Source organism: Podarcis pityusensis, assembly GCF_964106645.2.
Source record: "Podarcis pityusensis genome assembly, chromosome: 14".
In the NCBI taxonomy this organism is placed as follows: domain Eukaryota; kingdom Metazoa; phylum Chordata; class Lepidosauria; order Squamata; family Lacertidae; genus Podarcis; species Podarcis pityusensis.
The window spans coordinates 39,799,478-39,827,000 of record NC_138039.1 but is presented as its reverse complement, the minus strand read 5'-3'; the positions used below and the strand labels follow the sequence as shown (position 1 = coordinate 39,827,000).

The window sequence follows — 27,523 nt, the reverse complement described above, 5'->3', positions numbered from 1 at the left end:
GGTTCGCCAGAAGCGGCTTAGTCATGCTGGCCACATGACCCGGAAGCTGTACACCGGCTCCCTCGGCCAATAAAGTGAGATGAGCGCCGCAACCCCAGAGTCGGTCACGACTGGACCGAATGGTCAGGGGTCCCTTTACCTTTACCATATGAACAAGTCATCACTGCAGCAAATAGCAACCATTTCAATTTATATTCTGTAATGCCAGTTACATAGCTTACGCAAATATGAGAAGGGAATCTTGATTGTAAGGAAAGCACCAACATTAAGTACAAAAAGTTTTTTTGGTGAATAGGATGTTGAAGTGGTCTTTATCCCAGTTCTAACCCTTGAAAAAATTCTTCTAGGGGATACTGGGGAGGTCCAGCTCCGATACGAAAGCTGCTACACCTAGGGTTGAAGTAGCCGCCAGTCCTTTTGTACCTGCCACGAACCACAAAAGTATGACCACAGCTTAAAAAGGTATACAGCAAGATATAAACCGATGTCCTGTGCAGTATATCAATAAACATTTCTGAGCAGAGACAAGAGCTTCAGACTCATAAATATGTATTTTTTTTTAAAGCAAATAAACTTGGTACTTTTCAATGTCTTTGTAGGTCCTGAATCTACATTTTAAAGAAAACTTTATCCAGCTAGTAAATGAACTATCCAGCATAGTGTAGCAACAGCTGCATTTTTAGCTGTTGACTTTCTATTTTGAGTCTACCCATGAGATAATATATGGAGTTGTGTTAGCTCATATATGTGCTCTCTTCCCAGCTTTAACAGCTGGTGTGGTGGCTAACAGTTGACCTTGAATGATCCCAGTTCAAGAAGTGTTACAAGTCTGTAATACAGAGATACTGTAATGGACTACCTTACAAATCCGTCAGAAGGGCTACAGGGAAAATTCAGAAAGCGTTCTATAAAATGTCATATCGTCGTTACAATTGTACCAACTACTTATCAGCAAGTGTCTCCTTACATAGAACTTATCTTTGTAACAAACATGGAACGTTCTGCACTTGTTCAATGAAAACCAGGCTTTATTTTGTGGCCTTTTCTATCAGTACTGCCAATATCTGCATTGTTAAGCATATTGTACCACACTGCTTAAGTCAATATTCCCTAGATAGCAGCCAAGTAAGTGGGAACTATCTCAACTGCCTGTTTCCTGCGATTTGTCAGCAATTGCAGAATTTTCTTCTGTTGGGGAGGAGTCATGGCTCAGTGGGATTGATCCTATGTTTTGTAGGCAGTTTCCCAGGTACAATTGCTAATTCAAAGAATGAGATGGGTGGTGTAAACACCTTTTTGCCTGAAAAGCAGTTGCCAGTAAGCAATTCTAAGCTAGAGAAGCTCTGGGGTGGCCAGGAGCACATTTGCCAGCCAGGAGCACATTTGCTGTTTGCCAGGAGCACCCATTTCCTTGAGATGCCCAATTTGATCAGTGACACACGCTTTAGTTACAGCATGTTGTTGTTGTTGTTTAGTCGTTTAGTCGTCTGACTCTTCGTGACCCTGGACCAGAGCACGCCAGGCACTCCTGTCTTCCACTGCCTCCCGCAGTTTGGTCAGGCTCATGTTTGTAGCTTCGAGAACACTGTCCAACCATCTTGTCCTCTGTCGTCCCCTTCTCCTTGTGCCCTCCATCTTTCCCAACATCAGGGTCTTTTCCAGGGAGTCTTCTCTTCTCATGAGGTGGCCAAAGTATTGGAGCCTCAGCTTCACAATCTGTCCTTTCAGTGAGCACTCAGGGCTGATTTCCTTCAGAATGGAGAGGTTTGATCTTCTTGCAGTCCATGGGACTCTCAAGAGTCTCCTCCAGCACCATAATTCAAAAGCATCAATTCTTCGGCGATCAGCCTTCTTTATGGTCCAGCTCTCACTTTCATACATCACTACTGGGAAAAAACCATGGCTTTAACTATACGGACCTTTGTTGGAAAGGTGATGTCTCTGCTTTTTAAGAAGCTGTCTAGGTTTGCCATCACCTTTCTCCCAAGGAGCAGGCGTCTTTTAATTTCGTGACTGCTGTCACCATCTGCAGTGATCATGGAGCCCAAAAAAGTAAAATCTCTCACTGCCTCCATTTCTTCCCCTTCTATTTGCCACGAGGTGATGGGACCAGTGGCCATCAGCATGTTACAATAACAGCATGTTACAATAATCTAAACAGGATATATGCGCAGCTGCCTTTGAAAAGTGCTCAGAAACTTCAACGGGTTCAAATAATTGCAGCCAGATTGTTGACTAGGGCTGGTTATAGGGCGCATACAACTCCCTTGTTAATAATTAACAGTTTTATTATTTGTATGCTGCCCATCTGACTGGGTTGCCCCAGCCACACTGGGCAGCTCCCAACAAAATACTAAACACACAATAAAACATCAACCATTAAAAACTTCCCTCAACAGAACTGCGTTCAGATGTCTTCTAAAAGTCAAATACCGTATTTTTCGCTCTATAGGACGCACCTTGTTTTCTCTCTCTCTCTGCTCAGCGCCCCTTCAGCGAAGCGGCAGGAGAAACGGAGCCCCTTTCATTTCTCCTCCTGCTTGGCTGAAGGGGCACTGCGCATCTCTCCCTCTCTGCTGAAGCCAGGAGTGTCTTGCTCTCTCCTGGCTTCAGCGAAAGGAACGCGAAGCCTCCGGAGCACGGAGGGAGCGCTCCCTCTGCGCTTCGGAGGCTTCGCGTTGCTATCGCTGAAGCCAAGGAGCCTGCATTCGCTCCATAGGACGCACACACATTTCCCCTTAATTTTTGGAGGGGAAAAGGTATGCCCTATAGAGCAAAAAATACGGTAGTTGTTTGACATCTGATGAGAGGGCATTCCACAATTGCTCCACTAGCTACCTTCTTTCCAGGTGCAATTCAAAGTGCTGGTTAACCTTATTAAGCCCTATATGGCTTAGATCCAAACTATCTGAAAGACGGTATTCCCTCATGTGAACCTGCCTGGCTTTTGAACTCTTCAGGAGAGTTCATTCCCAGATTTTGGAACTCCCTCCCTAGAGAAACTAGACTGGCTCCCTTTGTTGTCCTGCTGGCATGATGAAAGGGCTGGTGCTGTGCTGTTTCTATTGTAATTATTTGCATGGTTTTAACAGATTATAGTTTTAATTATATCAGTGTTTAATTGTTCTTTACTTATTGCTTATTATTTTAGTGGTTCTTATTTTTAGCTGTAAGCCACATTGAGAAAAAGGTGGGTTATAAATAATAATAGACAAGGCAGTCTGACCAGGAATTAGGAAGCATCCTGTACTATTGACAATATAATTTGCACAATACAACCTCTAGGATTCCTATGCAAATATAGATTAGCATTAATTTAAAAAAACACAAAATAAATCTCAAAAGCTTTGAAGGTGGTAAATGCTTTTTAATCAAGGCCACATTTTAGAGACTTATGTCAGCAAGAAAAATGTATTTATTAACAGCAAAGGGAAAAAAATCTTCATAGAAGTTGGAACTTTACTGCCAAGCCAGGCATATGTAGGAGAGAAAAAAATAAGTTACTGAACAAGTGTCTTCTACATCAAAAGAATCCTCCAACCACTTGTCTATCTCTAAAAAAAAGAAAAGAAAAGAAACATTAAGGGAGTGACTGCTGCACATACTCTACATAAACACATTTTCCAATAAAGTAGAGGTAATTATATGCTTATAACAGCTGTATGACATGGGATGTAGCCCTTATATAGTTGCAATCATCTGAAAACAAAATCAATATTTGAGAGATTTCTCACCATCAAGTACCTGTTAGCAACCCTAGCGGGTAGCCCAAATTAAAAGACAGAGCATTGATGCACATGCACACAGATGTACTTTTTTGGAACTATAATGAGAGTTAATCATCTTACATGGAACAATCTGCAACTCATTTTGCCCCCCTACTTAAGAACAATTCCTACCAGCAGTTCTTCTAAGCTGTTCTGAATGTGTTCATAGACTTCATTAAAGAGCTCCTCTCTTGATTTTCTTCCATCCAACTGAACTGAAATATAAAACACCACCATTTGAAGAAGGAAGCAAGCAAGCTGAAATAAGCCAGTTATTTTAAGTATTGCTATTTCTGTGTATGCCAGGCACACAGATCTGCATATGTAATGCATTTTTAAATCTGGCCAACAAGAGTTAGGGGGAGGAGGAAAGCAGATGTTTAAGATTCACAAATATCTTCCTGAAGAAATGCAGTTTCATTTTCACGAATATATACTGGATTATTCAAAGTTTTCAGACTATTTACAGGCCTGATTCAGATGTAACAAAATACTGGTTTGTTGTTACAATGTTTCTGATCCTAGCGACAAACCATGGCAATTCAGCAAACAGGAAATAAAGGAGAGTTCAAAGTACAGTTTGTTAACAAGCTAGGACAGTGTTTTCAGCCAGTGTGCCGTGGCACTCTGTGGTGCCTTGAATGATGGTTGGGTTGCCATGGGCAACCCTGGCCTCTGCCTCTCTTTCCTTCCCTCCTCTGATGCCCTCAACACATCTCTGCCTCCCAAAGGCTTGCACAGCTGTTTGCTGAGCTCCCTAAGCAAATGCTGCCTCTGGGGATGGCCAAGGGTTGCTTCCCAGGCACATGTGGGGCAGTATGAGGAGGCACCTCTCTTTGGGGCAAGGTGGGCAGCTCAGAGATCAGGGGCAGCAGCTGCCCAGAGGACTCCCAATGAGAGGGGAGAAGAGAGGAGGCTGAGGGAACCCGCCACAAAGGAGGGGTGAGGGACTGCCAGCTCTGCAGGCAAGGGGTGACATAACTGGGCTCCTGAGCCCCACAGGGGTGCAACAGAAAGAATGTACCGTATTTTTCGCTCTGACCACAAGACGCACGTAGTTTTTGGAGGAGGAAAACAAGAAAAAAAACATTCTGAATCTCAGAAGCCAGAACAGCAAGAAGGATCGCTGCGCAGTGAAAGCAGCAATCCCTCTTGCTTTTCTGGCTTCTGGGATAGCTGCGCAGCCTGCATTCGCTCCATAAGACGTACACACATTTCCCCTTACTTTTTAGGAGGGAAAAAGTGAATCTTATAGAGCAAAATATACGGTAGTTGATCAAGGGAGCCATGGACCCCAAAGGGTTGAAAACCTCTGAGCTAGGATACTGATTACAGATTACTGTAAAGTTATGTGCCTGCAGTTGAGTAAAATGGTCCCCAGACAACTAAGCAAGCCCATCCAAACCACCTACCCTTTTAGCCCTCCAGATATTGCTGAACTGTAACTCTCTTCAGCCCCAGCAAGGGATATGGGAGTTGTAGTTTAGCAACATCTGGAGGGCCAAAGGTGTCCTAGCCCAAAGACAGATTTGTGAGCTTTGAGTACACTATATCCCACCCATTTTCAATTTGAAAACTTGTTCTGAATCTTGGGGAAGAACGTTTAGTCTCCATATGGCATGGAAACATCCTTTGCAGCCCCAGCCATTTGAAGCTGTGTAAAGGAGACAATCTGGGCTGCTAGAAAAGGACTACTTTGAAGTGAAGAATGGGCAGATACACAGATGTTATCAATTCAACACTGCCCTACTCAAACAGTCATATACTGAAGGTCAATTCATTATGAAGAGTTATTTAATGAGCAACAATTGCAGCTTAAGCAAATCAATCATTTCAATAACACTAATATTTCACACCGGTAAAATCACTGTGGGAACACTGCCTTATAAAATCTTAAAATAAACTTACCTACCTCACAGAATACAATCATCTTTAAAACTGACCCCATGTCCCAATTTAAACTTACCCACATCAACATTAAGGTCTTCCATTAGCATCTTATGCTTGACATACATGGGCCAGACGTGACCGTCAAACAAACCTGGAGGATCAGGTACAGTGTAATTCCTTGAACTAAATATTTGGGGAGGAGGGAGAAAAACACACCATAAGTTTCAGCTTGAATGTGATTACTATCGAGCAAATTAGGAGTCCTTTGCTCATGCAAACCCCATTTACTTATTCGGTCACCTCAACATGACTTTTCAGATTATCAAACAACTTGTGCTTTTTGTAGGGTATGTGTGTTTGGCTTACCTTCTCCTCCTCTTGCATTCTTCATAGGGAATAGAAAGAAAATACCGGTAGTCAAATACATCAATCAAGGGCCTAAAAAGAAAAGAAAAGGTGACCTGGGTGTTTTTTTTAATACAACAAAGCAAAGGAAAACCCCTCATGAATAATACCAAATGGTCTAGCGTCCTTTATCCAACAATGGGCATCAACACAATAGTTACATCCAGCAACCAGGACACTGCCTCTTATGTGGCTCATAGCCAAGAACTATTGACAGGCGTATTCCCCATGAATTGTCTAATCCCCCATTAGAGCCATCTAAGCTGCAACCATGTTCTGCAGCAGTGAATGTAATACATTAAGCTCCTTTGAAAGAATATTTTCTTTTCTGTCCCGAATGGTCTGCTCATCAAATTCATTATGTGAAATCCATAACCATGAATAATATGTCATGCCCTCTCCTGCACTGGTCGTTATAAACTGAAAAGCCCACATGCTTGGTCTTTCAACCCTTTGATATTTTATATTTCCCTTTGCTACACCTTTACAGCTCTATCATACTTTTATTAAAGACTGAGCAACGAGAAGTATACACAATACAGTGACTCTCAACTTACCCCGGGGGGTTTATGTTCAGAGGATAGCACCTATACCCAACAGTGCATATAGTCAAAACTCGCTAGGATCAACGGCAGGTAGGATTGCCAGGGGTTTCCCCATATACCTGCCTCCTCTTCTAATTATTTTTTAAACTGCCAAGTGCATAAAGCTGAATGCTCACAAGTTAAACCCTTGTAAGTTGCAAATTACCTGTACTCTGAATGTGGTCACATTAAATTTCCATCAGGGCAACAATGTGTCATTTTACTTTCAATTCCTAGCATGGACCTTTATTTTCAAGGCTGCCACAAAGAGGCTTGATGATTTGATATTACTACACACTATAACAAAACATCTTTCCTGAAGAGTCAGTGCCAGTTCATATCCTTGCAGCATGCATGTGAATGTCACTGCCACAATGTGAATCATTTTACATTTATTACCATTGAAACCCATTTGCCATTTTGTTGCCTGTTCACTAAACTTGAACAAGTCCTTGAGAGAACTGGACTTCAATTGGTGGGTCCATTCGACTTCCAAAACGTTCGGAAACCAAGGCGCAGCTTCCAGTTGGCTGCAGGAAGCTCCTGCAGCCAATCAGAAGCCACGTCAAACGTTCGGTTTCCAAAGAACGTTCGCAAACTGGAACACTCACTTCCGGGCTGGCGGCTTTTGGGAGCCAAAATGTTAGACATGCAAGGTGTTCAGGATCCAAGGTACAACTGTACAATATATGACTTAAAAAATTAAGAAATGGGGCCCCAAATGCATGTTTGGGTTAAAAGTGGGTCTGGGTCTGAAAAAGGTGGAAGAGACCTGCTTTAGAGTTCTCTGTAATCAGCTTGGATTTTCACCATCTCAGACATTTTGGTGTCACATTCACAATTCTAACTATTTCACAGCTCACCCGGATAGTTAAGAATAGATTAAATAGTACTAGTCCCAATACGTATCCTTGGCAGACAGCACAACGTAACTCTCTGTTCTTGCTGTTTTCTGCTCTTGAACTCAAATGACCCAATAAAAGAACTGGTAATTCTAACCCATGATCATTAAGTTCACTCAGGAGATTTTGGTGTGGGAGATGATCCAAAGCTGTTTGGAAGTCCAAGTCCCTTACTATAGGGCTGGCTCATATTCAAGCTGCAACCAGGAATATAAATTTTAAAAATGCTTGCTAAGATTTGAGTTTCCTCATTGAAAATATGCCAACCTAGTCCTTCATTTCTGCTATTCTGCCCTGGTCAGCCCCACCAAAAGGTAATGACATTTTGAAAGAACTGCCCATCAGAACAGCAATTATCTATCATGCACCAGAACAAGTAATGGTTATGTTATCACAGTCTGCTGTTATGTGCTCATACAATCAAAAATAATCACACAACACTCATTTCATTATCAAAGACCTGCCAAGCAGCTGCTAGCAGTTATGTGATTAGATACAGATGGCTGGAACAGCTTTAGGAATATTAAGTTTTACTTACAAACAGAAGGGATCATTAAAATGTCATGACTCTATAAAGTAATCACCTGGTTAGAGCTCATTAACCGTGTGCTTCAGTTACCTGTAAGTATAAAGCAAGAACCCTTCCACGATAAGAATATGGATGGTATCATTCTCCTCTGAATCCTCTATTGCTCTAGTATCAAGTGTGTTAATGCCATGAGATCGTTCAAACTTAATTGGGTTTTTCTTCCAAGCGTTGATGGTACTCATCATGGCATCCATGTCCAAAGCACTAATAACTAAGACAAAAAAAGCAGTAAATTCATTAGATTCAAGAAAAACACATGTTATTAAAGTTATGAATTCCAAGGGACTCTACCAACTCATGCCCTATTGTTCAGTTCTAGGACTAGAATTTTTATTTTTAGTAATTGCATGGATATAAACAGAACTTACCATCATACTGTTTAAATCCATCTTCAACCTTTATCTCATCCTGGGGCTGAAACAGAATAAGAACTGTCTACAGAACTGCTGACAAATTCAACATCCATTTTAAGAAGAGCATGATGGGTAAAAGAGCCCGTTGAAACTGATTTCTGGTAATTCACTGCCCTTAAAAATGTATTACAGCTGCACCTTCAATAAATTTAAGTAGTGTAGATCTACAAGGCAGAAACAAGACACTTCACCCTTTATCTAATCACTACCACAAGCACACCTAACCTACTTTCAAAAACAGAAATGTCATCCAGAGGCCACACTAGAGGTCTTATCGACTGACTGCAGAACAACTCACAGGCATCAACCCTCCTCCCAAAGTAAATTGATATGTCAAAACAAAAACAAGGCCAAGAGGACAAAGAAGGCTTAAAACATCAGGTAGGAACAGTATGAAACCCCATTAGGTTAGCAAGTTGGAGAAAACAAATGTTGCTGGATATGGAGCAGTTTCACTAAGAGTGGGATGATTCTATACACCTGGGATCAAAGTTACCAACTGAATGGTCAATGCCGGAGGCAGGGAAAAGAGAAAGAAGGGGAGGAATCTGCACACAGTGTGAGGGAAAAGGACTAGGTGGGCTAAATATGTCCAATATTACATCTGTTTAAAGTAGAGGTAATTAGATACAACTATAGGAGACCTGCATATTTGAAACCAAATTTCTCTTAATATTTAGAGTATCTAATTTTTACAGCAAAAAGAGGTGGTGTGCCAGCCCTCCATCTCTCCCTCCAGGTGTGTGCTTCTCAGCTAAGTTCCAATACTAGACATGAGCTAAGGTGTAGGATTAAGAAAGGCTATGGGGAAGTAAACAATGGACACAGGGCCCTCACTCACCATCCCATTCAGCTGTTAGAAGTGAATACCTTGTCCCCCATTTTAAATGTATGGATCTGTTGCTGATGCTATCTAGTCTTATTGTAAAATTAAGAATTCAGCACCAAGGTGAACATTCTGTGCTAAAAGCAGCCAACATTTGCAATTAGGTACGGTGACACCAGCAAACCAACATGTTTCTGCATATTTTATCATGTTAGTCGTGAGAAAAAAAAGCTATGCTCATCACCGAAGCCCCACTCACTAACCTCTGCAAATAGCAGGTTATTTTCTAACACATCTGCAAATCTCTCCTCAGTTATAACAGCTAGAAATCTGCCTCACCAAGGTGTGGCCAGTACAAAAATCCATTTTAGCAGGACCATTTGTATTCTAGCATTTGCAAGATGACCTCCCTTCCCTGCCCTTCAAAACATTACTATGGCTGTGGGACAAAAGGGGGAAATGCCACTTTTATAAGAGATGAGCAACTTCAATAGGCATTACTTACACAAATGAGTCATAAGGTTAATAACTGGTGCCTTTTTACATCATTCTTTTTTCTTTGTGAGTCACCTATTTTAGATTGAAGCTGGTGGGGCAGGGACCGTCTTACTACTTGATTTCGTTAAGCCACTTTGGGAGCCTTCTTGACTAAGAAGTAGAGTTAAAAGTACTTTAAATAAATAACGCTGGTTTTAACAGCTTACTGGACAACATATGATCAACTAGTATTAACTTCTGCATACAGTGGCCATTATTCAGCACACACAGAGGTAGTCAGATGGCTGCCCTAGAAGGTCACAACAGCAGTTCTGCCCATGTTATGTGGAAGTTCAGTTGTGTTTGTGCACAGGTAACGGCACAACAGAAATTTCTCAATTATTTCTCATGTAGATACAGTGGTACCTCGGGTTACAGGTGCTTCAGGTTACGTGATTTCGGGTTGCGCACCGCGTCAAACCCAAAGTACAGGAACGGGTTACTTCCGGGTTTCGGCGTTCGCGCAGAACCACTAAATTGTGCATAAGCGCTGAATCGCAACCCGCACATGCGCAGATGCGGCGCTGTGGGTTGCGAACGTGCCTCCCACATGGATCATGTTCGCAACCCGAGGTACCATTGTATTGACAGAAATACACAATTATGGATATTAGATACTAAAACATCCTTTGTGGTTTACTTGCTGCAGCAGAAACTCTGCAGCATTCTATTACTGTTGTGGGACTGTATGGGAGATTCCAGCCATCGCTCCTTCCACAGACATCTCAGACAGAAACAGGATGTATTTTGGACTCGGCATTCAGAACACTGGGTGCTGATGGCCCTAGCACTGCCACACAGTACAACCCTCATCTTAAGAATTCAACCCATTTCCCAAAGCCACCTTATACAGAAAGGGTCAAGTGAAGTATCCCTTACAGACAGCAAGTCTGTAATAAGTAGTCTACTTACAACAGATGCAGGTTGCAGGATTTCTTGTATTCAAAACAGGATGTGGTAGGAGGTGATGCAAGGAAAGTGGGGATCGTAAAAGGGTATACAAACTGAATTCTGCCTCACCTTAAAGAAGTCGTCTTGGTGCACAACACTGCAATTAGGGAGTGCCTGCATAAGTTTGTTGGTCAGGGTGGTCTTCCCACCATTGGTGATCCTGAAATAAGAATGTGGGAGGAAGAATGGAAGATGAAAGGTGTGAATTAAATTAGGAAACATGCAGACTCCAAACACATCTGTGGGAAGCAAGAAACATCTCTGTGTGGGAAAACGTTACTAGGAGATGAGTGAACCAAAGAGGTAAAGAAGGGGAAATATGAAACCAGCTGCTAGAAAAGACAGCTGTACTTCCTGATTCTGCTTATAGTGGCTGCAAACTATGTCCTGACTACCACCCATAAGCTTCCCTTCCCTCTCCCTCTCTCTCTCTCTCTCTCTCTCTCTCTCACACACACACACACACACACACACAGTGTCTACCATTTTAAAACATCCCCAGTAAGAACAAAAACTTAAGACTCAAAGGCGTAGCCATGTCAGCTTACTGCAGCTAAACAGCAAGGCACCATTTATTGTAGCTTTGGAGACACACAATTTGCTTAGTCAGATGCATTAAGTCCTTGTTTTATCACTGCTTTTATTCATAGACAAGCCAAAGTAAAGTACTAGTTAAAGGTTTTAGGGCAGCCCAACCAGCCGTAAAGTTCATAGGATAACTATCACACCCTTTCAGCCTAGCTCACAGAGTTGTCAATGCAAAGTAGAACCACGTTTGTGCATGGGGAGAACCACGTGCACCATTCGGCACTCAAGAGTTCTGATGGCGCAAATCACAGTCCCATCTAGGCCAGCATCCAGTCTCCCACAGTGGCCAACCAGATACCTATGGGTAGCCCACAAGCAGGACATAAGGACAATAGTCCTCTCCCACTGTTGTTCTCCCAAAACTGGTATTCAGTGCTATGCCGCTTCTGTTCCTGGGGGTAGCAGGCATAGGAGCCACTGTTAACTTAATCTTCTGTGAAGCTGTCTTCAGCCCTTTCCTTGAAGAAAGAAAGGGCAAGATAAAAATATACCGTATTTTTCGCACTATAGGACGCACTTTTTCCCTCCTAAAAAGCAAGGGAAAATGTGTGTGCGTCCTATGGAGCGAATGCAGGGGGGGAGGCAGGCGGGAAAAGCCCCCAAGAGCCGCACACAAGCTCTGTGCGCTCTTGCGGGCTTTTCCACAGGGGGGAGAAGGGACTGACTGGCCGCATCAGTCCCTTCTCCCACCTCCCAGAAAAGCCAGGTGAAGCCATGCAGCCCTTTTAAAGTGCGCGCGGCTTCTGCCGGTTTTGCGGGAGGTGGGGGAATCCCCCCACTTCCCAGGAAAGCCAGGAGAAGCCGTGATCTCTTTAAAGGGGTTGCACGGCTTCTGCGGGCTTTTGGGAGAGGTGAGGGAATCCCCCCACCTCCCAGTAAAGCCAGGAAAGCCCTGCGCAGCGTCTCCTGGCAAGGAGAGGCTGCACGGGGCTAAAGGGGTAGCCAAAAAGTTGGCTTCCTCCATAGCTGCGCACAACCCCTCTGGCAAGGAGAGGCTGCACGGGGCTATGGATTCTTTAGCCCTGGGCAGCGTCTCCTGGCAAGGAGAGGCTGCACGGGGCTAAAGGGGAAGCCAAAACAGCGAGCGGGATCCATCCTGCTTGCTGCCTTGGCTTGTGCCATAGCCCCGCTCAACCCCTCCGGCAGGGAGAGGTTGTGCGCAGCCTGTACGCTGCTCTTTGGGGCTGGGGGGGGGAATATTTTTTTCTTGATTTCCCCCCCTAAAAACTGGGTGTGCCCTATGGTCCGGTGCGCCCTATGGTGCGAAAAATACGGTAATTTTTTAAAAGCTGTGCTGTCGTTGTCATCATCAGCATGGGTTCTTAAGCAGCCTCCCCAACCAGACACAGAATCTAGCTTCTGACCACCCAACTAGTTTTAACGCACACGTTTATTAAACAATCAATACCATACAATGCAAGCAGAGGCTTGACAACCATATGTCAGGAGTGCTCTGATGGTGTTTCCTGCTTGGCACGGGGTTGGACTCGATGGCCCTTGTGGTCTCTTCCAACTCAATGATTCTATGATTCAAGATCCCCATAAAAATCAAATAACAGAAATCACTGGGTTAAAGCTGACTGAAAGCCCAGAGGTAGCATTATTATCAATTTACGATGGGGTGGAAGGTTCGCAGGCTAGGAAGGACTTGCTCACAAATTTATTGACAGCTGCACGAATTATTATAGCGAGGAAGTGAAAGGGGGAAGCAGAATATAAAAAGAATGATACAAAGAAGTGTGGGATATAACTATTAATGATAAATTAATATGAGCCATTAAGTTAAGATGGGGAGATATGCAGGAGAAATTATTCTGAGGAGATATGGAGTGTGTTTGTAGAATTTCCATTTGTTAAAATGGAAAGGGGTCAAGCCATCGCAAGAGATGTTGAAATTATTCTGAGGAGATATGGAGGGTGTTTGTAGAATTTGTACTGTTAAAACGGAAAGGGGTCAAGCCATTGCAAGAGGTGTTGAAATTTTGGGAGTTTGCATAGTTAAAATGGAATGGTCTTAGTGGTGGGGTGCACATTTTTATTCTTATTTATGATTATTAATTTGTCAAAATAAAAAGAATAAAAAAGTATAAAATTATTTTTTTCAAAAAAAGAGAGAAAATGAAACAGTTCCATGAGGCCAGCAACCAGCCCCGCCTCACACTTTTAACATCCTACAGCATAACCTCAACAGCTGCTGCGGCACAGAATGGAAACGAAGCATGTGGAAGCAAGCTTCCTGCTGCAACGGCTGCCAGATCTTGCACATGGGCAGAAGGCCATCCCTGGAGGAGGGTGTGTGCGGCTAGAAAACCATGGGGGGGGGGGGCAATTCATCCAGCACAAGCAGCAGCCAAAACAACTGCAGCGGACTCAGCTCCTCTCTCGGTTCCCCCGCATCACTTCTCCTACCGGAAACAATGCTCAGCTCCACTTGCCCTGCAACTGTGGAGGCCTGGAGGGGGAAGGTGCCCTCTAAGCCAACTGCTACTCAAATAATAATAATAATAATAATAATAATAATAAAAGAAACAACAACAGGGAGGGAAGTCTAGCCTGGATTCTCCAAATAAGCGCCTGTGCAATTCGCCACTTTGTTCTGGCTCTTTCCCTCCCATCTCTCCACCTTCCCCTTTTGCCCTTGGCGCGCCTTTTCTGCCAACCTGATGGCATCGCAAGCCCCACCCCGAAAATCTGTTTTAAAGGCCGCCTTAGTTTTCAAAAAAAGTGTTTCACAATTATAACATTTTATATTATTTTATGTAACCCATTGCTGCTGCTTGTTTTTAAATCAGCCAGTTATGTAAACGAAATTTATTTGTTGGGGTCAATCATAATACAAACGAGAGCAAGCATTGAATAAGTTAAAAAATAAAAATTCAGCCCCCTCTTCTTTCTCTCCCCAATCCCCTAGAAACAAACGTTCAAAACTGAACCACTCTGGGAGAAACAAGCCATCTGAATAGAGGAGATAATTAATAATAATAATAATAGAAGCAGCATGGCGAATATATGTCGATCCAAAGCCATGCGCCCCTGTCCCCTCTTGATAAAAACAGTAATAATTATAACAAAGTAATAATTATAATAAAACAAAAACAAATGAAAAAAATTAAAATAGCAGCAGCAGCAGCATAGCGAATATATGTCGGTCCAAAGCCATGAGCCCCCGTCCCCACTTGATAGTAATAGTAATAATTATAATAAAGTAATAATTATAATAAAAATAAAAGCATGTGAAAATAAAATAAAAATAGCAGCAGCAGCATGGCGAATATATGTCGGTCCAAAGCCATGAGCCCCCGTCTCCGCTTGACAGTAATAGTAATAATTATAATAAAATTAAAAATAAAAGCAAGTGAAAATAAAATAGAGCAGCAGCAGCAGCAGCATGGCGAATATATGTCGGTCCAAAGCCATGAGCCCCCGTCCCCGCTTGATAGTAATAATTATAATAAAGTAATAATTATAATAAAAATAAGAGCAGTGAATATAAAATAAAATGAGCAGCAGCTGTAGCAGCAGCATGGCGAATATATGTCGGTCCAAAGCCATGAGTCCTGTCTCCGCTTGATAATAACAGTAATAATAATAATAAAGTAATAATTGTAATAAAATAAAAAATAAAAGCAAGTGAAAATAAAATAAAAAGAGCAGCAGCAGCAGCATGGCAAATATATGTCGGTCCAGAGCCATGCGGCCCCGCGCCGCCCCCCCGCCCGCTCGGCTCCAGCGCGCGCCTTCCTCGCTCGCGCCCGCGCCCCACGCGCCAAAATCCCCCTCACCCGCCAATGCCGACGATGACTTTCATGCTGGTGATGCTGCTGCTGCGCGCGAGGCCCGGAGGCGTCGGCGGCGTCGGCTTCCCTCACAGTCGGTCCCTTCCGAAGCTAGAGGAGGAGGAGGACGAGGAGGACAGAGAAGGGGGAAGAGAGGAACCACGAACGTCAGCTCCCGAGGGGCGCCATTATCTCCGGGAAACGGCGGCAAGAGCGAGAGCCGTCCGCGCCGCGGCGAAGCGCTCGCCGAGAAGAAGAGCCAGCTAACGGCTGCGCGCGCCTCTCGCCTCTCCGCCGGGGCGACGCGCGCGCTCATTGGGCGGGAAGGGGCGCCGCAGCCAACCAGCGGGCCCGGAGCGCCGGCGGAATGTCCGCGCTGTCCAACCCGGGGGCAGAAATGAAGGCGGGTTCGATTCCCATTGGCCAATCGCTGGCTGGCCCTCCGTCCCCGCCCCCCGGCAGCGCTAGACACGCCCCCCTCGTGCAACCTTGCAATGACTCTTTGCCCAGCGCACGATTTCCTTTTCTTTACAGCTTCCGGGAAGGGTGGAGGCAGCAGATTTGGGTGGGGAAGGTATATTGGCAGCACCAAGCGGTGTTTGTTTTTATTTTATTTTTCACTGAGGAGGGTCGATGGAACCATGAACGGTAGCTTATGATCAGTGCTTATTTCTAAAAAAAATGTTTAGGGGTACAGTACCATAGCAGTCAACTTACAGATTTGAAAATAAGGGACCAGCAACCTCGAAAATAAGGGATTTTAGTCAACCAGCTGAAATACGAAGTTAAAAGGGACCAGATAATTTGGGAGAGCAGCGCCGGTTTTTAGCCCTTCACTTCCAGAGGTTGGTGCTCAAGACACCAGCTGATGAAACACTGCAATTAAATAACTACAAGCAGCAACCACTTTTCGCGCAAAACAAAGTCCAAGCTACAAAGATGCTGCTGCAGTTCTGTATCTTTTCTCTCGTGCTCCATCTGCAGCTCTCAGTTCCATCAGGCGGGGTGCGAGGAAGGGGGGGGAAATAGCGCCCGTAGTAAACCCGCAGATCAGACCATCTGTGCTAGTCTACCACTACAAATCTATGGGAGAAGCGCTTGCGGTCCTTCCCTTGTAGCCCTTGGAACACCTCCCCGTGCCTCCTCCTCTTCCTCCTCTCTCTGAACTGCTTTCGCTATGGTTGCCCTTGCTATCCTCTCAAGGCTCCTCAGCAATTTGTAGGCCGCGCCAGGCTGCCCATCTCATCCGGGTCCTTCGGTGGCACAGCCGCAGTACGGCCTAGCAGCGGCAGACAGAGAGGAGGATGGCAGCGGAAGGGCCCGAGGCTCCCACCATTCCCTGCGGGGAGGGGCTCCCGTGGGCCGAGGCTGTTGAGAGGAGGCAGCCAAGCAACACAGTTGGAGCCTCCCTCCTCCCTGGCTGGCAGGGAGGGAGGGAGAGGAGCTGCTTCCTTTGAAACCTGGGAAATTTAAGGGACATCATCAATAAGGGACAGGAGCAGGACACGGCGCTGGGATAAGGGAGTTTCCCACCAAATAAGGGACGGTTGACAGCTATGTACAGTACTCTCATTTTGACTCAAGAAAATCATAATTTTGTAGTTCAAATCGGGGAAAACAAACACAGCAAAAGGACATTGGGGGTAGCAATAGAACTGACGATTCACCATGCTAGAGAAGAACCTAAAAAATTCAAAAAAAATAGTTTCTTCTCCCGTTAGATTCACAAAATGTTTAGTGGTAACCCCAGAAAAAAAAGAGCACTGCTTATAATAACATTTATCTTGTAGGCTCATTCGATCATATGTGGTAAGTTTTATTTTATTTATTTTAATTATTGAATTTATATGCTGCCCTATACCCAGAGGTCTCATGGCAGTTCACAGAAAAGATCACAATATATAAAATCAAAATAAAAACAATAACCCAAAAAAGAGCCACATTTTTAAAATGTCTATCAGGTCAGCCAAAGGCCTAGTTAAAAAGGAATTATTTTTGCCTGGCGCCTAAAGGTGTATAATGAAGGCACCAGGCGAACTTCCCTGGGGAGAGCATTTCACAGATGGAATTAAAAGGATTTGTGGAAATTTCAAAAATGATAAAAACGGACGTTCATACAAGAATCACACATTGTCTCAAACGTTAACAAACGAGCCCGGCAATCCTATATACACTTACTTGGTTTAAGTCTCAATGTGGTTAGTGCAGCTGACTTAGGATGAGCGTATTGCCAAGCAACAATACACTTACCTGGGAGTAAGTCCTATTGAACTCATTGGACTTACTTTCGAGTAGGCGTTGTATAGGATTGCACTCTTAAAAGGGCGTAACAGTTTTGTGGACTAGTGTTTTTCAGATGCCACATTATGGTTCATTGCTTTTGCTGCCGCAGGCTAGCATGTCCATCGCTACAGAAGTTAAAACAGATGTCTGCAGATTCAAAACTGGTGCTGCTGTCTATATCTGCTGGATATTACTGTGTATATATCTTGCTTCATAAAGAGCAAACCCTGTTTTTACTTGGTCAGTTTGTGTGGAAATACAGTGGTACCTCAGGTTAAGTACTTAATTCGTTCCGGAGGTCTGTACTTAACCTGAAACTGTTCTTAACCTGAAGCACTACTTTAGCAAATGGGGCCTCCTGCTGCTGCCACATCGCCGGAGCACGATTTCTGTTCTCATCCTGAAGCAAAGTTCTTAACCTGAAGCACTATTTCTGGGTTAGCGGAGGCTGTAACTTGAAGCGTATGTAACCCGAGGTACCACTGTACTGTAGTGAAAAGGCAGAAATCCAGTGACTAATGTAAGACCCCCCCTATTCCTCATGAATGTGATTTTGGTAGCAATTACATGAGATCATCGTCATCAAAACACCAGCCTATATTTCTCCCCCTTTCCCCCTATGGAGCTCTAGCAATTCTACATGAAGCAGTGACTGTAGACAGGCATTACTTTGTCTTATTTTATGCTCTGCCTGACTTTTAGTGACATTAGGCTGCTTGCTTCTAATTGGAATTCCTTGTTGAAGAACTCCTTTTACGTTATTATCTGTAGGGCTGGCGGCCGCACTGATGGACATCAAGGTTCAAAGAACAGCTTGACCTGTCATATAGCTGTTTTATATTTATTAATTTTATTTTTATTTAAATTCTTTTTTATTAAATTTCTGTTAAAAGGAACAAATGGCAATCCTCATACACACATATAATCTACCTCACCATGAAATGTTGCAATTCAAACCCAGGAACTACCGTCATGTTAAAACATGTATTCCTACTATATAAACTCAACATTTTTTCTTGGCAACACCACAATCCCTACAGCAGCCCTATTCTTTTAGTACTGTTGAATGGCATAGCAAGAAGAGAAAAGTTGCTTGATAGAATTTCAGATATTTTAAACAAAACCAGGACTATTTTTTCCATTTAGGCAGCTGGATAGGAAACAAACTGACCATGTATTCTAACCATGCAGTCCTAATCATGCCTACTTAGAATTAAGTCCTATTGAATTAAGTGGAGATTTCTTCCAGGTAAGTGCATTTAGGATTGCAGTCCTAGGTAGGTTGCTAAAAGCTTGAAGTAAACAGTGTGTTGATTTTTCAGTAGCATGGTGCTTATCTATGACAAGCCTAACACATTGCTTTAATATCTCACTCTTGAGGCCACTGAGTGCTACAATGACGGAGTTCTGGGTTTGTTTTAATTGTTGCATTGGTGACCAGCTCAAAGTGGTGAGTTGACCCACGAATTAAGTTCCAGCTGTTTCCCTTCAGTAATACAATGACTTTTATTTTATTATTCCAGGATCACAAGATCATCTGTAAATTAAACAAATCCATTTAGCATTTTCAGCAATTGTATTATAAGCACAAGCAGAACTGGGGGAATAATTATTAAAGCTTGCTTAGTGACATTAAGAAAAAATATTTAGGAAATTGACTTCTGCGGAAATTGTACAGAACAGCACATGAAAGTTTTCATTATGAGGAAATGGAAAGTGAGCCTGGTTAAATAGTGGATATTCATTATAGGTGGATTATAAACAATATCAACTTGAGAAGCAAAGTGAGGTTCTAATAATTCAGCATTTGTGTGTAATATTTAGAATGGCTAACAACTATGACTTTCCCAGTTTTATAAATCCAAACCATCTTTTTGAATGAGACGTGTTTTTCTTTCTCATGGTACTCCAAATAAGAAGCCTCCAAGACTTGACCGAAACATGATAGGAAAACCAATGAACTTTGTACCCATTGCCCACATTGGAACAAAAGAGATGGCTAGTGCCCTTCCATCAGTAAGTATGTGCTTTAATATGTCTTAATAACTGGATTATCTAATATTGGTATGATTATTACTTCTTGAAGACCTCAGCTGGCTCACAGTTTGAACTGCAGTCGTCTGCATAGCAACTTGTGAGTAAATCCCAATGAATACAGTGAGGCATGCTTCGGGGTAAACATGCGTATAATGGAAGGCATGGTTGTTGCAAAAAAGAATCTTTAGTATTATTGAGTAAAGTGTGTAACCTAAACTTCTTTGCTTGTCTAAATGTCAAGCATACAGCAGCTCCATATTTTTATGTAGAAGCTAACCAAAGGTTTAATAAATGTACACAAATTAGTGACATTATTTTATTTTTGAATACATATTAGGACAACCATGGGCGTAGGCAGGATTTGTTAGGGGGCAGAATGTCAGTTAAGTATTTTTATTGATTTAATTGCTCTAGGGCAGAGGCAAGTAGGAATTAGGATTTACTTGCTCTAGGGGGCTACACCAATGAGGGCAATCGCTTTATTGGGCCAAGCAAGATTTCAAACAAAACAATGTTCAAATTTTTGAGTTCACCAGAATTTATCAGGCTAGATCAGGGGTCAGCAAACTGTCCCTCAGAACTTGTGGGGGGCCAGACTATATTTTGAAGGGGGGGGAATGAACGAATTCCTATGCCCCACAAATAACCCAGAGATGCATTTTAAATAAGATTTTACATTCTACTCATGTAAAAACAGACCGATTCCCGGACCATCCGCGGGCCAGATTTAGGTGATTGGGCCGGATCCGGCCTCTGGGCCTTAGTTTGCCTACCCATGGGCTAGATGGCTGAAAGCACAATGGGGGGGGGGGGGGAGAGAAGACTTTTCAAGCAATCTGAGAGGAGGTATCAGACAATCAAATGAGGCCCGTTCAGGTACAGGTTTGTTGTACCCAGCTCTTTTGGAAGAACACATAATAGTTGAGCTTGTCTGCAAACTTAGCAACCATCTGTTAACTGCATTCTGCGTCCATAGGTGAAACACAGCCGACTTTAGTAGAGTTGATCTTTACCTCTGACTATATGGGAACTGCTTATTTATACCTGTTCACATATCAAAGGAACCTATGTGTTCTGCCTGAAAATAGAGGCAGAATGGAGCTAGTTTTTAATGTGTGCAGACATGAAGACTCAAATCATTGTTTTCTTTTCCCCACAAGAGCTGGGTGCAACCTGAAACCTGCAATACACCTGTAGACATCTTATCTGAACGTCTGACACTACCTTCCACACTTTAGACTACAGTATTGTCAGATGCTGACAAGGATAGTAGCTTGGATAGTATTTTTTCCTCTTGCATTTTTTTGTTTTGTTTTACCATCTAGCCTGATGAAATCTTAGGAAACTTAAGTTTGTATGCAATTTCACGAATTACGGTTAGTCAAATATAGGTATTGCCCTAATGTATTATGGAATTTATTCCATTAATAATACTTAAGCCAGGCTTTCTGCATTGGGACTTAGTTTTAATGCAGTACTTTGACACAATCTTGTGCATGCTCACACAATTCTCACAAGCCAAACTGACCTCAGTAGCACATATTCTCAGGTGTATATTGGATTGCAACCTTAATAACAATGTCCAGTCAGGAAAGTATAGTGAATGCAAGAATTATGGACTGATACAGTTATACTTCTTCTAGGTCGGGCAAATTCAGGAACAAATGAATTCCAAAGGAGGCTACAACAACAATAATTCTTCAACTGCAAAGGTGTAAGATGTCTGAATGAGAGAATGAAATACCAATTTGGGGATGTGATGCTTTGGAAGCAGCTGGCTGTAAGGCGGAGAACTGACCAATTTTATTTTATACATTGTTATATTTAGACTACTAATCTGCTGGTAAAGCTGTGAAATGCTAAATTTAATGCCAACTCTTGTTTCTGTCGAAGCCTGTTCATGCTGGAGACTAAATCTTGACATAACCATTTAGATAAAGCATCATGACCACAATTTGTTGTCTAAAAGCAGTATTTAAGATGGTAGCTACATTTTAATGAACAACTCCACTAAAGATGCCTCAGGTTTTGTAGTTCTGCTGGGGGATGGGAGAAACTAGGTTACACTGCTTTAAATTTAGAAAATTGCAGAGTGATTCACAAACTTTGGCTCCCACTGCCTCCCACAGTTTGGTTAGGCTCATGTTTGAGCCTCCAGTAAGAATCTTGCGCAGGGAAACAGGCATGAATTGCTTGGTCTTGGTGTCCCTGATCTTTGGAAATCCTGCTTGAGCAGACACGTGTCACTATATTAAGCATTCAGTATATTAAATACTATAGAATTTATTCTGGGCGTGAAATTCTACAAACAATATTGCCTGTCTTTCTGAACAGATATTGTGGAGGCTGATCTCACTAAAGGCTAGTTTGTTTTTTGCTAATATGCTTCTTGTCATAGAGAATGGGAGTGTAGTATGATCCTATCTAGACAGCATCTTAAAAAGCAGAGACATCCCCTTGCCAACAAAGGTCCGTATAGTTAAAGCCATGGTTTTCCCAGTAGTGATGTATGGAAGTGAGAGCTGGACCATCAAGAAAGCTGATCACCGAAGAATTGATGCTTTTGAATTATGGTGCTGGAGGAGACTCTTGAGAGTCCCATGGACTGCAAGAAGATCAAACGCACCCATTCTTAAGGAAATCACCCCTGAGTGCTCACTGGAAGAACAGATCGTGAAGTTGAGGCTCCAATACTTGGGCCACCTCATGAGAAGAGAAGACTCCCTGGAAAAGACCCTGATGTTGGGAAAGATGGAGGGCACAAGGAGAAGGGGACGACAGAGGACGAGATGGTTGGACAGTGTTCTCGAAGCTACAAACATGAGCCTGACCAAACTGCGGGAGGCAGTGGAAGACAGGAGTGCCTGGCGTGCTCTGGTCCATGGGGTCACGAAGAGTCGGACACGACTAAACGACTAAACAACAACAACAACATGATCCTATGCCTTGAATAATAATCAGGCACTGGCAAAAAGTTTATTTAAAACAGCTTTTTCCACCATGACAGCCATATCATATTCCCTGGAAGACTTTGTGAAGCATGCAAAGTAATGGGTTTGGTGAAGAATGCTCATGTAAAAATAGCTGAGATCATGTCTCGTTCAAATAGGAACAGGTAAGGGATTTTTGTTGTAATTTGTAATATTAAAACTCTAGAAAGGATTCAATTTTAGATGTTGCGTGGTTATTACCAGTCAAAGTTATTACCCATGTCCTAAACTCAGACTCATAATTACAATTGCATTGCTATACAATTAACCTTTTCGCTGCTGAATTCTGTTGTCTCTTACAAGTAAACCACTAGTAGTGGAAAAACTGTGTGCATATTCTGCAAATCTAGCAACATTATCTGAATCATCAAGAAAAACCTGCTATTGGCACTTGACTTCTTGTAGTCTGGGCTAAGTATGCAAGTACTTCTGTTCAAAATTGTTTTGATGGGAGTAAGTTGAATACACAATGGTCAAAAGATACTTACTGAAGCATGCCACTATGACCTTCAAAAATGAGAGTAATTGCAACATACTTTCAGTTTCATGAAGTGAAAGCGTAGCGCTGAAGTCCCAGTTTTAATAAATATGCCAATCTCACCTCAATTTCCTTTAAGAAAATGGTACCATTCATTTAACTATTGATATCAAATGCCTCATGTTTTAAACATAATTTTTTTTATTGAAATGTTTGTGCATACAGTGGTGCCCCGCAAGACGAATGCCTCGCAAGACGGAAAAACCGCTAGACGAAAGGGTTTTCCGTTTTGGAGTTGCTTCGCAGGACGAATTCCCCTATGGGCTTGCTTCGCAAGACGAAAATGTCTTGCGAGTCTTGAGGTTTTTTTTCACTTTCCCCCCCTTTATCTAAGCTGCTAAGCCTTTAATAGCCTTTTAGCAGCTAATCCGCTAAGCCTTTAAGCCTTTAATAGCCGCTAAACCGCTAATAGCACTAATCCGTTAAGCCGCTAATAGGGTTGCTTCGCAAGACGAAAAAACCGCTAGACAAAGACACTCGCGGAACGGATTAATTTCGTCTTGCGAGGCACCACTGTATATGTAAATGTACTGCTCAAAGACATCTGCAGAGTTGTGAGAAAAGGAAATACTGGTAATACTGTTAAAATCACTGTTCTTGAGTACAGGTGCTGCCACAGTGCTGATGTTCATTAATTATCCAGTGCAGTAGTCTTAAATACTTAAATTAAAAGGACCATACTTCAGTGGCAGAGTGTCTGCCTTGCAAGCAGAATGTCCCAGGTTTCATTCACTGGCAGCATCAGGTAGGGAGAGATTCCTGCCTGAAATCCTAGAGAGCTGCTGCCAGTCAGTGTAGGCAATACTGAGCTAGATAAATCAATGGTCTGACTTTTATGGCAGCTTCTTATGTTGTTCCTAATGGCTGCATTACTGACTGGGTAGTGTTGTAGATCATTAAATGGCAAACACAGCACAAATGAAATTGTACCAATTTAGATCAAACATGACACACATATACTAAAACATTTTTGAAAATTCATTTTTGTCTTAAATGTTAAGGCTGCCTCAGAATGAACATGGTGTTCCATCAATATTACGGTAGATATATCCATGATTATTACTACAGGTAAAGGTAAAAAGTAAAGGACCCCTGGACGGTTAAGTCCAGTCAAAGGCGACTATGGGCTTGTGGTGCTCATCTCGCTTTCAGGCCAAGAGAGCCGGCACTTGTCCACAGACAACTTTCCAGGTCATGTGGCCAGCATGACTAAACTGCTTCTGGTGCAATGGAACACCGTGGCGGAAATCAGAGCGCACGGAAACGCTGCTTACCTTCCTGCTGGAGCGGTACCTATTTATCTACTGGCACTGGTGTGCTTTCGGGACTGCTAGGCTGTCAGGAGCTGGGACTGAGCAACGGGAGCTCACTCCGTCACTATGTCCCGTTGCGCCAGAAGCAGTTGTCATGCTGGCCACATGACCTGGAAAGCTGTCTGTGGACAAACACCGGCTCCCTCGGCCTGAAAGCGGAGATGAGCGCCACAACCCCATAGTCACCTTTGACTGGACTTAACTGTCCAGGGGTCCTTTACCTTTGACTGGACTTAACTGTCCAGGGGTCCTTTACCTTTACACCCAGAATCACCTACAAAACATGGTAAATCATAACATTTCTTCTCCTTCCTGACTCTAAACTCATGCTTGGAGCAATGATTTCAAATGTAACATTTGACTGTGTAACCTGAATACCATATAAATCCACTGGATATTAGTAGATTCCAGTAGGGCAGGCCCACACCTGGGGCAAATGACAGGCAACCTGGAATGTCACATGCATTGCATCCAAAAAGGGTGACATTTGAGCTCATGATTACCAAATATTTTACTAGCCTCAGCAGAACATGCATTCTTTCTGTCCAATATACAGTAAATATTTGGCAGGGGGCGTTGAATGTTACACTATTAAAACAAAGACCAAAAGACTTGTCCTTGGGCCTTCTCAATAATAAAAAAAACTCTTAAAATTTTAAAAATCTTATGCCCCACTCATCCTCCCAAAAGGGAGCTCAGCTGGGCTTGCAAGGTAAGAAAATACGGGGAGGTGGGGGGGGGGAAGAATTTCAAGTGTTTTTAAATGGTAAAATTGTTCTGGAGAGGTTTCATACACCTAGTGCCGCCTTGTTTCCTTTACAAAGCGAAAGGGAAGAGAGACGTCGGTATGAGGCGTGTGTTGTTTTGGCTTTTGGGCAACTCTGAACAGGCGCAGGAACCCGGCGAGGAATTCTGAATATGCTCAGAGAACCGTCGGCCGCTCAAACTCGCCACATTTCCCTACCCGACAACCGCCAAGCCCCGGGGCCTCAAAAATAAGCCGCCGTCTCTTTTTCCCCCGCAGCCCAAAGGCCTCGAGGGCTGCCGGAGAGAGACCTTTGAGACGTCTTGGGCTTCCCCTCAGGCGGGCCGCCTCTCCCCGCGGCGAAATCCCGCCCAGAAAAAGGCGACCCGTTTGGGTCTCGACGCTTCAAGACGGCCGGGCGAAACGAAAGGAGAAGCGGAGGAGGGCGGCCGGCCTCACGGATACGACGAGAGAAACCGGGGCGTGATTTCGTCCGGGTCTGTTTGTGAGTTAAGAGAAAGAGAGGCGCGGAGGAGAAGGGCCGCAAGGTGCTGCGAGGGAAGAAGACCCGTTTCCAGACCCGGCGGCGGCGGCGAGGAGTCGAGGAAGGAGGATGGGGGCCGCCCGGCTGCTCCGGGCCGCCCTTTGGGGCCTGCTCCTCCCGCTGGTAAGGGGTTTGCCTGGGCCCGGAAGCGGGCCTCCGAAGCACCGGGCGCCCGTCGCGCTACCCCGGGGTGGCGGTCGGGGCGGCTTCCTGAGGGAAACATGGGGAAGCTTTCCTAGCGAGGGGCGTTTCTGAGGGGCAAGGGGCTCGGTCCCGTGTGTTTGTGTTTGTGATACCGGGTTCTTCTAAAATGCTTTGCCACGTAAACAGAATCACAGCCCGGGACTAACGAAACTATGGCTGTGGGTAGATCTGGGGGGGTGGGAAGAAAAAAGAAACCTCCATGGCTATTGGTAGGTCGGGACGAGGAGCAAACCGGTACCGTGGCCATTGCCGGCGCTCCCGGCTTGCCTCCCTCCTCCAGGGGCACCGGATTAGGAACTGAATGTGGAATTAGAATCAGTGGCTCCCAACCTTTTTTTTGGCCATGCCTCACCTCAGCACCTCTAAAATCCTGATAGCTCCCCCTCCCGTGACATATTATTCTTATTATTCAAAAAGCGAGCTCCTATTCGCGTGGAGGACGCCTAGAAGGCCATTCACTGTTAATAACTCATTCTTGAATTGCCCCCCCTTAAAAATCAAATTGCCCCCTGTGGGGCCTGTGCCCCATGTTGGGAACCATGGAGATCTGATGTGAGATGGTGTGGATTTTTTTTTTTTTTTTACCTGGCTGCTCCTATGAATTCACAAAATGCCTCCAGTTCTAGTAGGTAGGGCTTGGTTATGTCAAAGATTCCAGGAGGTAATGATGGGTCTCTGTGTAGACGTTTGCTGTAGGTGTGTGCAGTCATACCTCGGGTTACAGACGCTTCAGGTTGTGCGTTTTCAGGTTGCGCACTGCACCGAACCCGAAAGTACTGGAACAGATGACTTCCGGGTTTTGTGCTCGTGCATGCGCAGAAGCGCTAAATTGCACTTTGCGCATGTGCAGAAGCGCCAAATTGCAACCTGCACGTGTGCAGACGCGATGCTGCCGGTTGCGAATACTGCGGGTTGCGAACATGCCTCCCGCACGGATCACATTCGCAACCCAAGCGTCCACTGTATATGTGTGTGCACACACATATACACACACCCTGGCATGATCGCATTCAGCGGCTGTCAGGATAACCGCAAGTCCAGGATGCAGGTCAAGTTTTATCCTTGCGCCCCCCCCCCCCAATTTTGTGAGGGAAAGTCAAAGGGTGCAATTCACACCATTAGGTTTGGGAGCTAAACTTGCTCCCTGCCTTTGGTAACTGCAGGCATTGAGAATTATGCCTGAGACTTTATCTGCATCACCCCAACCGAGGTTGTGCTATTAATGTGATGCAATGGCTCTTAGATTTTTACCAGGCCTAGATTTGTATTTGCAATCACTAATGCGGTTTTAAATAAACGATTTATTTGTTAGTTAGTTAGATTTCTGCAGCACCCTTCAACTGAGGACCGCACTGTGGTTTACAGTGTAAAAACACAAAAACACATAAGGTAATAACAATAACACCACACATACTTTAAGATTGTTTACTTAGCCAAAGACCTGGGGAAGAAGAATGTATTCACCTGGCATCTAAAGATACGTAATGAAGGTGTCAGGCAAGCCTCCCTGGGGAGAGCATTCTACAAGTCAGGAGCCAACACAGAAAAGACCCATTCTCATGTTGCCACCAGCCGGACTTCTTGTACAACACACGAAGAAGGACCTCAGTTGATGATTGTAGGGTCCAGGTTGGTTCATAT

At 43.8% G+C, this 27,523-nt stretch overlaps 3 protein-coding genes and 1 long non-coding RNA gene across 8 annotated transcripts in view; 3 read left to right on the top strand and 1 right to left on the bottom strand.

Moving 5' to 3' along the window:
- The window catches only part of SQOR (sulfide quinone oxidoreductase), a 32,440-nt gene extending 31,912 nt beyond the window's left edge, over positions 1–528 (top strand). For both annotated transcript variants that reach the window (XM_080980474.1, XM_080980475.1), the window contains exon 10: positions 348–528. In XM_080980474.1, coding sequence (XP_080836600.1) covers positions 348–405 — 58 coding nt within the window. In that variant the 3' untranslated portion in view covers positions 406–528. The remainder of the gene's footprint in view (positions 1–347) is intronic.
- Positions 529–3,346: 2,818 nt separating this feature from the next.
- On the bottom strand, positions 3,347–15,468 carry LOC308462696 (nicotinamide riboside kinase 2-like). Its single transcript, XM_080980589.1, has 8 exons — positions 15,235–15,468; positions 10,934–11,024; positions 8,506–8,551; positions 8,168–8,348; positions 6,024–6,095; positions 5,734–5,840; positions 3,900–3,982; positions 3,347–3,554 (listed from the first exon to the last, which is right to left on the bottom strand). Exons 1-8 carry the CDS (start codon positions 15,258–15,260, stop codon positions 3,549–3,551), a joined length of 612 nt encoding a protein of 203 aa, XP_080836715.1. The 5' UTR covers positions 15,261–15,468; the 3' UTR covers positions 3,347–3,548.
- A 145-nt stretch (positions 15,469–15,613) lies between these two features.
- LOC308462762 lies at positions 15,614–21,834 on the top strand. Of its 2 annotated transcripts, XR_013979323.1 has the most exons (3): positions 15,614–15,876; positions 19,429–19,527; positions 21,192–21,834. It is a non-coding gene; the product is annotated as an uncharacterized lncRNA (long non-coding RNA). The 2 variants fall into 2 exon arrangements; XR_013979324.1 differs by lacking the exon at positions 15,614–15,876 and having other exon boundaries at positions 18,492–19,527.
- Positions 21,835–25,153: 3,319 nt separating this feature from the next.
- The window catches only part of SPPL2A (signal peptide peptidase like 2A), a 45,321-nt gene continuing 42,951 nt past the window's right edge, over positions 25,154–27,523 (top strand). The window contains exon 1 of one of the 3 annotated variants that reach the window (XR_013979229.1): positions 25,154–25,801. Coding sequence is in view for 2 of the 3 variants with exons in the window: in XM_080980414.1 (XP_080836540.1) it covers positions 25,748–25,801 (54 nt within the window). In the remaining variant the exon portion in view is untranslated. The remainder of the gene's footprint in view (positions 25,802–27,523) is intronic. The other 2 variants (XM_080980414.1, XM_080980415.1) reach the window with 2 other exon arrangements.

Coding starts and splice junctions, on each gene's coding strand:
- LOC308462696 (XM_080980589.1), bottom strand. CDS start 15,260: ATGAAAGTCATCGTCGGCATTGGCGG. Junction 11,025..15,234: donor GTCATCGTCGGCATTGGCGG/GTGAGGGGGATT, acceptor TTCTTATTTCAG/GATCACCAATGGTGGGAAGA. Junction 8,552..10,933: donor ACCAAGACGACTTCTTTAAG/GTGAGGCAGAAT, acceptor ATTCTGTTTCAG/CCCCAGGATGAGATAAAGGT.